This window comes from Lissotriton vulgaris, chromosome 4_1, assembly GCF_964263255.1.
Source record: "Lissotriton vulgaris chromosome 4_1, aLisVul1.2, whole genome shotgun sequence".
Taxonomy (NCBI): Eukaryota; Metazoa; Chordata; class Amphibia; order Caudata; family Salamandridae; genus Lissotriton; species Lissotriton vulgaris.
In genome coordinates this window covers 1,476,311,422-1,476,322,453 of record NC_141691.1, presented here as the reverse complement: position 1 = coordinate 1,476,322,453, position 11,032 = coordinate 1,476,311,422, and the positions used below count along the sequence as shown (strand labels likewise).

Sequence of the window (11,032 nt, the reverse complement as noted above, 5' to 3'; positions counted from 1 at the left end):
AAGGGGGCCCAGGACCTTCCACAAATAAAAAACCGCCTGATACCCGCTCTGCTCTACGCGGATGACGCTGCGATACTGGCCCGCAGCCCTCGTGAACTCCAGAAGGCGTTGGATAGATACTCTGAATTCATGGGAATGCTGGATTTACACAAATATTTAAAAAAACTTTGTAATGATAGCAGGACCAGGGAAAAAGTGGTAAAAGATATCTTAACAAGGAAAAACTCGCAACCACAGATCAATACCCATATTTGGGAATTATTGACCAAAAATTAAACTGGAAACCTGCAATTGAGGCCAGAAAACTCCATCTCATAAGAGCCATTGCGGCCCTCATAAATTTCACAAAAATTGGGAAAGAGGCCGCCGGTGGAACTACTAAAGATCTATAGAGCCAAATGCCAGTCAACAGCCCTATACGGGGCCAGAGTATGGGGGTACGCAAATACCAGCGTTTTACAAGTGGCTGAGAATGCCTTTTTAAGATTTCTCTTAGCGGTACCAAAGAGTGTCTACTTTTTCATGTCACATGGAATTGGGGATTCCTCATTTGTCAGATCTAGCCAAAATTCAACCACTTCTTCCTTGGTATCGAATTTGGTCATCAGAAAAAAATGTGTTCAAGCAGCAAATAATCACAGACAGTATGTCTTTGGATTATTCACACAAAATTGGATGGCGGTCCTATATAAAGAAATTTCTTCACGATTTAGGATTAGGAAAAAACTATTTAGTCGCATGTTCGATTCGGGAAATACCGAGGAAGACACTAAAAGCGATGTCTCTTATACACTTACAGGAATTACGAATCACCAAAGAAGCTATTAAAACTTCTGTCCAACACTCTATAGCCGTTCAAATTACATTTTCAATTCAGCCATATCTGACCCACAATTTTACCATTTTTGAGAGATTTCTCCTGACTAGGTTCAGGCTAAATCTCCTACACCGTTTGGTTGCCTTCCCAACGAGAAATAATTGGGATCTAGTACTATCACCTTGTCCGTGTGATGAGGTCTACTCAGGCAACCATTCATACTTTCTTTTTCTGTAAATATTATAACGGCCATAGAAAGATCTGGTTGATCCCCCTACTAAAACCTATGGGCATTATTAGATGCCGCCCAGCTTTGTTAGTTCTGCAGTTTTTAGAGTAGGAAAGGACATCGAATTATATAGTTAAATTCTTGAAATGTATTTTTAGACATCGATTGAACCTGTAAAAATGACTTTTATAATTAGTTGCTCTGGCAAAAACTGAATCCCTATGGAAATGTGAAATAGTGAGGAATCTCCTATGTTGTATTTTTGATAATGATAAATGTATTGTATTGAATTGTAAACCTTTTTAAACATTAATTATGAAATTATTTTTATCTGTGAAATTGCTTTTATGGTTTTTATACATGACAAAAACCGAATAAAGAATTATTCATTCATTCATACCCCCCTCCTGACTAAATATGCATGGACTTTATGGCGCCTCGTCATAGTGTGTAGACCAATCACATTCCAAGTGATGCAACGCAATTCAGGTAAAGTCCCCATTGCAGCTGAGCAAAGTCCACCATTCGCTCCGCATATGTCCACACATCCCAGTGGCCCCTATTTCCCAACCAGAACCCCAACACCTCCATCCCCCCCAGTCCCCCAAGAACAGGACCTAGAACAAAACTGCCAGTCCCCATCCAAACCATACCAACAAGTAACACATCTAAACCCACCAGTAGTCACTGCGGGCATGCCTTATGGGCAGTTGGGGGTGCTCAGTGCAAACAGGCGACAACGCAAACTCCTGGACCCATCCCGCTTAGATCCCCTACGAAAGTACACAATCCTCTTCCCTCCTGCCCACTTTTCCAGGAACCGTGGAGTTCTCCACGGTGTCTAGTTCCGCGCCACAGAGCTATCTCCAAAAGCCCCCCTCGGGCAACCAACCTCCCTCACCCTGCAGCCACAACAGTATCCTCAAGCTCACCAGAGATCTCCAACACTCCAACAGCAACCTCATAATGTACTTGCCCCATCTCATCTAAGAGTCCATCCGCTGTTGACGGTGTGACCATCGGCCCCTGGAGGCTGACTGGGTCTGATATCTCAGTGTCGGATTGCACCTTGTCCCTTTCCAAATCTGTGCCCTCCCGCGATTTGGGCAGCTGGTCTCCCAACAGAGCCGATATCGCTTCCAGCACCCCTCGTCGCCCCACCTCAGTCTGTGACATCAATGGTTTCTGCAGCCCTCACAGTCTGGGGCGTAGTCGTTGCAATTTGCGGAGCTGATGGTCTCTCTGAGGATCTGAAACCTTAAATCCCATTCGATCTGTCCCACCCCTGTAAGTTTCCAACCACGACCATGCCTCATCCGGGGTATCGTAGAACTTAGTCTTGCCATCCAAAATTATTCTCAGCTTGGCGGGAACAACAGGGAGTATTGGAGTCCCTCTGTTCTTAGTTCATTCTTAACTGAAAGGAAGGACACAATGTATTTCCAAAGTATATGTTATGTTATTCTGAATTTGTTAAGCGCACGGGCACCCAGAGGTTTCATGGCGCTAGTAGTGAGGAGAAATAACAACAACAGTTAACCTAACCCGAAGCTTGCTTGAATAACCAGGTCTTCAGTGCGCCCCTGAACTCCATGAGATTAGTGCATCTCCTGAGCGACACGGGGAAAGAGTTCCAAACCTTTGGAGCAAGATGAGCGAATCGGCACCCCCCCCAAGACGTTTCCGTTTAAAGGAGGGCAGGGTGAGAAGGGATAGATAGGCAGAGCGGAGGTTGCGAGTCGGCTCATGTTTGATTATAAGGCTGTTGATTGACATGGGGCTTTTTCCGTGGAGGGCCTTGAAGGCCAAGCATCCTACTTTGAATGTTACCCGTTGCGCTATAGGTAGCCAGTGAAGAGTGGCCAGCAGTGGTTTCGCCGAACTCCTACTGTGGCTTTTGAAGATTAATCTGGCCGCCTGATTTTGCACAATTTGCAAGCGTTTAGACAAAAACAGGGGAAGACCTAAATAGATAGAATTTGAAAAATCTAATCAGGAGAGGACCAATGCGAGAACCACCTGAATGAGGGCAGGGTGCGTGAGTAAATGGGCAATTTTCCTAATTTTGCGTAACTGAAAAAAGCTGGGCGAGATCACCGCTCCCACCTGGCTTTTCAAAGAGAGATCTGAGTTGACGGTGATCCCGAGGCTTTTCACCGAGGGAGAGGGAGAAGGAAGAGATCCCATTGTTGACAGCCAGAAATGAGGGCCCCAGCTGATCAAACTTTTACCCGGGAGTACCAGCTCGGTCTTCCCGGGGTTGAGTTGTAAGTGGTTCAACTCCATCCACCATTGAATGTGCAGCATGGTAGCCTGAAATTCCGCGGCGGAGTCGGTTGAGTCCAGTGGGAAAATTAGCTGCAGGTCGTCAGCATAGTTGTAAATCGTAACCCTCCTGTTTTTTAAAGAGTGTAGTAGAGGTTTAAGATATAAATTAAACAGGAGGGGGGACAATGACGAGCCTTGCGGGACGCCACAGGTGGACGATAATTTGGGCGCTGTGAAGTTCCCGAGCTTAACTGCCTCGGACCGGTCGCTCAGGAAAGACTTCACCCAGCCAAGGGCCAAGCCTCGCAGGCCGGCTTGTTCGACACGGTGTAATAAGATGGTATGGTCCACTGTGTCGAACGCTGCCAACAGGTCCAGGAGCACCAAGGCCTGATGTATGCCCCTGTCAGCATTAGACCTCATTGTGTCAAGGACCGCCAGGATCACTGCCTCGGTTGATTGCGCCTGGGGAAAGCCAGCTTGGTTAGGCTCCAGGTAATCAGATGTTTCAATGAAGTTGGAAATGAAGCTGGCCACATGGGCTTCCAGGATCTTCGCTCAAAAAGGGAGGAGGGATATGGGCCGATAGTTCGAGAGATTAGAGGAATCGGCCCCCGGTTTCTTAATTAATGGGACCAGCGTTGCATTTTTAAACGAGCTGGGGACTATTCCCTGAGCTAGGGACTCATTCAAGAGGGGGAGTATGCCGAGCGGGAGTGCTGAATAGACTTCCCTCAGTACATGCGGAGGGCAGGAGTCGTTGGGAGAACCGGACCTTACACGGTTCATCAGTTCTGCTAACCTTAATTGGTCTATCAGAGGGAAAGCCTCGAATTCGGACGGATTTCTGCAGATGCCCTCTGTGGCCGCCGTGCTAGGATTGTTAGGGATGCTTTCTTTTATGATGGCGATTTCATCCCTAAAGAAATTATTAAGCTGATTACATAGCTTTTGCGTGGGGGCTTGGGAGGGGGAAATTCTAGCATCATTACATAGATCATTCACAACCCTGAAGATTTCTCTAGATTTATTTTGTGCATTCGAAATTTTTTGGGAGAAGAATGCTGCCGTAGCAGATAGAATGGAGTTCTTGTAATTTCTGCGGGCAGTCGTAGAAGATATTCTATCCTCGTCTGAGTACCCGTGGCTCCATTTTCTCTCCGATTGACGCAATTCTAATTTTTGTTTTTTTAAATCTGCCATGAACCACCTGTGGGCATCCATGCGACGGGCAAGTGAAAATTTGAGAGGGGGCTTGCTCGTTGCAGGCTGCCAAGAGCCAGTCAGTAAGATCTTTTTCCATAAGATTAATGTCTAGGGAGGGTGCTGGAATAGAATTAGCCAAAGTGGATAGAAAATCTTGAGTTTTTAATGATCTCCATTTCCTTACTACCCCTCCGGCGGGGACGGGGGCCTTTGTGTGGCCGTGAAGAGTGTAAGAGAATTGCAGTAAGTGGTGATCAGACCAAATGCAAGGGGTTGCCGTCGGGAATATATAATCTGGGAATAGTGTTACCTTGCCGTTACCGACTTGATACAGGCCTTCGGTGCGTGCTGCCTGGAGCAAGAACTCTCTGTCTCTGTAATGGAGCAGACGGGCCACCACCAGGCGGGGCGGCCGACCCGGGAGCTGTGGCTTGGCAGGCACCCTATGTGCACGCTCTAATGTGCAGGAGGAGGATAGTCTCTCAGGGGCCACAACCGTCTTCAACCAGTTCTCTAGGTTTTGCACCATATCCGTCCCCTCTTCTTTTTCAGGCAGGCCCACCACGCGGATGTTATTATGCCGATTTCTGCTTTCAGCATTCTCAGCTCTCCTCTCCAGCGCCTGGATACGGTCCAACGCATCCGTCACTTTGTTCTCAAACACGGTCTGGGCTGGCACTACCTCCTCGAGTAAGTCCTCCAACTTGCTTTACTCTGTCCACTAGCTTAGAGTGATCCGCCCGCAAGAGGCCCAGGCCAGTCACCACCTGCGCAATGCCCGGTTGCAGGGCGGTGCAAGAGTCCGCTATGGCCGCTAAAATGCAGTCAAACTGTTGTTGCATCCCAGAGTCTTGAGGCGCTTCCTGGGCTCCCTTCTCCTTCTGGGTGGGGGTCTCTGTGTCTGATAGTTGGTGTGCTCCATCTTTCTTCCCCTTGGGTTTCACCATGATGTGGCCCTCCAGCCCGCCTCTGGTATATAAAGGCTCTCCAACACGTCGCAATCACCGATAGAAGATCCAAGTGTGGATCAGCAAGGCCTGCAGCCCCGCTCCCCAGGCAGATCTGTATTCCACAGTTCGAGCTACGCAGTCCACAATGTACTTTCAATGTTCAGGAGTTGCAGGTCCAGGGCATTTAGGGCAAGGTCCCAGCTACGCCTGTATGTTGACAATCCTAGAGCCTCCTACGCACAATCGTGTCCGCAGCCAGACAACTCAACCCCGGGCCACAACCTCCAAACGTTCTCAGGCTTGTTGCTCACCCCGTCAACATTTCCGCTCAGATCGTGTGTCAACCGCCAAGCCCACTCCGGCATCAAGAACGCGGTGCTCTACTAGCTTGTCCTGGCCAGGCCCGCTGCTTATGTCCTCTCCACCGCAGCCAGTTTGATTATATTAATCCATCAGAGCCATGCCAAAGCTTTGCGTTCCGGGGTTGCACCCGCCTCACCTTCGTTCCGCTCCCTCACTCCACTGTGTGCAATCTCAGGGGCCCCTGGTCCAATCGTACCGTGCCTCGCAGCCCGTATGCCTCACAGGCCCTCAGCTAGGTCACAATAGTGTATATGTTTACCTTGCTCTTCCAGCCGCGTGTGCGCTTCCCCACTCCCGCAGGCCGCCGTCCCCCAGGGAGCTACACCGCCTCCTCCACCTCCTAATCTCCGGGCTCCAGGTCATGCCATTTGTCATTTATGGACACGGACAGATTGGATGCAGCAAAACTCTTGGATCTGAGAAAAGTGATCTTGTCCAAGATTTGAATGTAGTGGTACGTCATCGCACAGAAGCATCGGAAAATCCGTCCGAGGAAGCTAAACATCTCCTGTCTAAGACCTAAAGAGGCATACGGTTCTAATTTATCATGCATGACCTAAACAAACAATGCTGGAGGTTCTAGATTGGCATTTGGGTCCACTTTCCAGGGGGTGGGCATGCATATATTCAGAAATAATAAATCTAGCCCCTTGAAAAGAGGATGATGCAACTAAGCTGAAAATGTTAACTAGGGTTGGGGAGAAGCCCGAAAGGAGACAAGTCATATGACAGAAAAAAACAAGACACTATAGAGTTGCTGACCACGGACTACCCCTGTGCCCAAGACACAACGTGCTGTATATTCCTACTACTTAGGCATTGCCATCTAGGCCCATCGGATGACAATCTGTGCTTCCCGTGTGACATTGCTGTGCCCCCCCCCCCCCCCGACACACACACTGCTTTTCCCCATTGAGGTGGGTGGATTTGCCCCGGTGTATTTTGGTTAGGCAGGGGTATAGAGTGTTCATATACCGGGCACTTGGCCAACCACTTACTGTTAATTAAATAAAGAATTGCTGCAAAAAAACAAGAGCTATACTATAGGCTCTTTCTTACAAAATGGCTCGAGGAAGGGCGAGGTTTACAGTAGACAACTAAACACCAGATAAGTAATGTTAAGTGTTTGTTTTGCTTCATGACAATGTGAAATACATAATTAAAGAAGTTGATTAAGGATTAAAACCAGAGAAAGTTAGTTTGAATTAGTTGCTGTAATAAAACTGTAGCTATTTCACTCATCTTGACAATTGTCTGCTGGTTCAGAAAGACTAAAAGACAGATGAAGGGAAGAAGGAAACACCACAACACCCAACCCTGCAATGAAAGTGAAGGCATGGAACAAGAATAATATCAAGAATTGATAACTGGTTGGGAGTCTACGCATGGAAGATCTCCTCCCTCCTCTGTGTACAACAGAATGTTCACAGAAAGCCTGCCGCCCTGTGTATAAAGTCAGATAAATTACAATAGTGATTTCTTGCTCTCATATAATGTATATGAAGGGGTTTTAGTTTCCTTTGTAAAGTTTTTAAAAGTCGTTAACAGTGTAGAAGTATAGCTCTAACAGAAATTACTTTCAATTGTACATTTTTGTTGAAAACAGTTTTTTTAAGTGTTTGAATCATTTGTGTATTTCAGCTACTAATGTAAATTATGTGATGGCACACCAGCTCTAAAATGTAAAAAATTATCTAAGACTGGGTTGGTGCCAGGAATTCTAATTTTGATTAAAGATTTTTGCCTATGCTGGAGCATGATTTTTGCTAAAAAGATCTTGCTTGATCAAATCAGCTCACAAGTGTGTTATTAACAAAACAAATAACTAATAGTGTGGAAATTATTAAGACTGGTACTTTAAAAGAATAACATCGAAAAATGTGCAAGAGAAATACAGCACATTTATTAATCAAAACTGCAATAGTTTCTGGGCAGATAGAACTAAAAACCCATGCTATGTGAAACATAGTACGAGAAATACTTGCTAAATGTGTATTAGAATCTTCGTAAATAGAGTAAAAAATTGTAATAATTAAAAAAACGTATTGAAAGATTTTTTCGTGAATGCTTCTCTCAAATAGCAAGTAACTATCAATTGTTATTCTGAAATATTATACTTAAGGGTTTAATTCGAAAAATGAGTCTTTTGAAATATAGCTTTCTTCTGCATTTCCTTGCAATCATTTAACTGAAATGTTTCATTTAGAAGAAATTTTACAGTTACTCCAAGGTCTCAAACTCTGCTAAAGTTTTTCTTTCCTAACGTAGGCCACATAAGAATGTACTTAGTCCTTCCTTTTCTAAAATGCTGATTTGTTTAGTTGTGTAAACCACATCATTAGGATTTACTCTTCCTACACTTTGAATATTTCTTTCTACGAATAATTGTAGACTATGTTGCAAGCTGAAGTGGAAGTGTGAGCGAAGGCATGAAGAATACAATGATTTCCTCCAGCTTTCGAAAAGAGGACGCCATTAGTTTAACAAAGAACTTTTATTTAAAAAAAACAAAAAGATGAACTGATTAGGATGGTGATCAGCTCATTACTGAGACCAATGAAATTGAGTGATCTGTAAAAGTGTTACTTTAGGGGGGTTGGATTCTGAACAATTTGGGCTATAATTACCGTGAGAAAATAACTTGGCAGTAGCGGTTTCTATGAGTAGAGCGCCTTGCTGCTGTATTCTCTCTGCTACTCTGGCTGAGTACTATCCTTGCAATTTCTGACCGAGACTGCCCTGATTACTTTGCACTTCATCGGCTGGTGATGTTGCTTAAGCTATACATTTTCAGCCGAAGGGTTAACTATTTCGGGCTACTGCACGCTGTGCATTAATTCTCATTGATCTAGGTTCATATGAAAATCTGAATTGCATACGGATATTGCAATGAATTATTTCTTTTATCTCTTTCTCTCCACTCACTTGTTATTGAACTTTGTTGATGTATTTGTTTGAACTGTGTTTTCCTATTGTGAGTGTACCTGTAACATTGGACTAATGAAGATTCTTTTGATATTTATTGTACTTGTGTATTGATCATTCATATTCTGAAATATTAGATAAAAGTAACTTGATAAGTATTCAGAGTTTGTCTTTATTAACCAGTTGACATTTTGCATATTGTGACTATAGTTGTTAGGCATTTCCTTCATTATGGGTCCTCATGAAGGAAATTACATCCGTCTCATTATCGAGTCCCTATTCGCTCTACCAAAGGTTAATCGGAGGACCTGGTATTGTAAGTGATTATCGAGTTTACATGGGCACAAACTCTTGGTTATAGAGAAGATCCTGTTTATTGAAGATCAGGGTTATTGTGAATGCATATAAAATTTACACCACTTCTGCTGCATCACCTATACAACATCTGTCAGCCAGAGTGGTTTTGCAGTACTCGCTGCAATTCACAATACAAGATGCAACCATGTGAGAACTGTTGGCAGCGTCGGTGGGGGGTAGAGACAGAAGAGAGCTTGGATGTAGCGTTATGATCCGATTATCTGCGACTGCCTGCATTTGCCTGTATATTTGACTGTTTAGTGACTCAAAAACAGATGTGGAGAATTCAAATGAGTTTGTGTCCTTCCAGGGCTGTAGAAAAGTGTTGCAGTACTGAAGTTGTACTACAGCCATAGCACTGGATAAATGCTAATAAAACTGTTCTATAAAAAGCATCAGAGGTTCAGAGCAGTAGAAACGCAGGGAAACGTAAACTTAGAGTTTAAGCGCGCTCCAGAAATGCCCATCAGTACTATATTCCACCCACCCCCTTCTGATATCCCAGATGGGTCACTCCAGAATTTTCTTCCCAGCACCCACAGGATGCTCCGTTACGTGCCAGCAGTGTCCATTAAGTTTAGACCCCTCTAGTGTAAGCTAGAATGTTCAAGTTCGCTCGGAACACAGAGATACACACCTCTTCATTGTAGAGGCAGTGTTCAAGTCCTCTGAAGGAGCTGCTTTTGAAATCGCATGAATGTCACTTTTTGCAAAAGAAAAACGTTTTATTGCTGTTGCGTGGTCATTCAGGAGACCTATTTACTTCAAAACAGCATTTACCTCCATCATTCACGAGCACGAAGAACCTGGCTATTTACAAAACTGGCAGTGATGCAAGCCGATTGGTCACCATCACAACTTTGGCGACAAGGTTTTAGATAAACAGATCAGCATCTATAGTGCAGAGACCCCACTGAGTGAGGGAGTCTTGAAATGTCTCTCCTTAGAGCAATCGAACAGTCTTTCCTGTTACAGTCAAGTAGTCCTCATCAGCCAGGGCATGCAGGGCTTCCTCGAACATATCCTTGGTCACAGCCTGGAAGAAAAAGAATAATGTTTTAAAAATAATTCTTTTTGCATCTCACAAAGCTTAAGTACCTAAGAAGCCGCACAAAAATACCATTATAAAATGCCAACATAAGAAACAAGAAGGAAGACTTTATTGCGCGATTAAAAAAAAACCTTTGCAAATTACCAAATTACATTAAAAATATATATATATACATTTCAAAGAACGTGTGAGTTCCAGTCCAGTGTAGATGAGAGTGGCAAATGGACCTTGCCGAGCTGTTATGCTAATAGAGGTTCACAGGTTTGGGTCCCATCAAAAAAAAAAAAAATTCTACTTGATCTAAAAACCTTACAAGGGCACAGTTTAATTTGGTGTTCCGAGGATCGAAGCATGCCAGAACTGCTGCTCTGCACGATCTAACCATGTTTATATTCCAGAGTTTCCTTAAGAGGCACCGTCTTTCATGCAGCAGGATTGGGCAGACGCATAGAATATGTATAATGTCTTCTTTAGGATTCCCACAAAGTCAGCAGTGTTCGTGGCCGGGAACTCTCTTCCATTTGGCAAGTGACGCGACAAATTGATAACTCCCTTTCTCAATTTTAAGAAGCTTAGTTTTGTTCGAGCAGTGAATGGTAAAAAGCCAACACAAGGCAACCCAGGCTTAGGGCCCCAAAAATCTGTCTGCCAAGGGAATAATGTGCTGTACAATGGGACGAGTCCTGCTATATGCAGTGCTTTAAATGGGCAGGTAGTTTCTGGCACGGCATACCTATCCTTCTTAAATCCCTGGACTGCTCAGCACTGCCGCAAAACATTTAATGGGAGAGTACTTACACTTCTGTCGAGCAAACAGGTACTCTAAAGAGAAAGTACCTCCACACGTATGCCACTGGTTAAATGCA

At 44.5% G+C, this 11,032-nt stretch overlaps 1 protein-coding gene across 1 annotated transcript in view; it reads right to left on the bottom strand.

Moving 5' to 3' along the window:
- Positions 1-8,910: 8,910 nt before the first annotated feature.
- Positions 8,911-11,032, bottom strand: part of MCM4 (minichromosome maintenance complex component 4) — a 62,824-nt gene continuing 60,702 nt past the window's right edge. Inside the window, exon 17 of the mRNA XM_086965730.1 lies at positions 8,911-10,151. Within this exon, the coding sequence (XP_086821856.1) occupies positions 10,059-10,151 (93 nt within the window). The 3' untranslated portion in view covers positions 8,911-10,058. The remainder of the gene's footprint in view (positions 10,152-11,032) is intronic.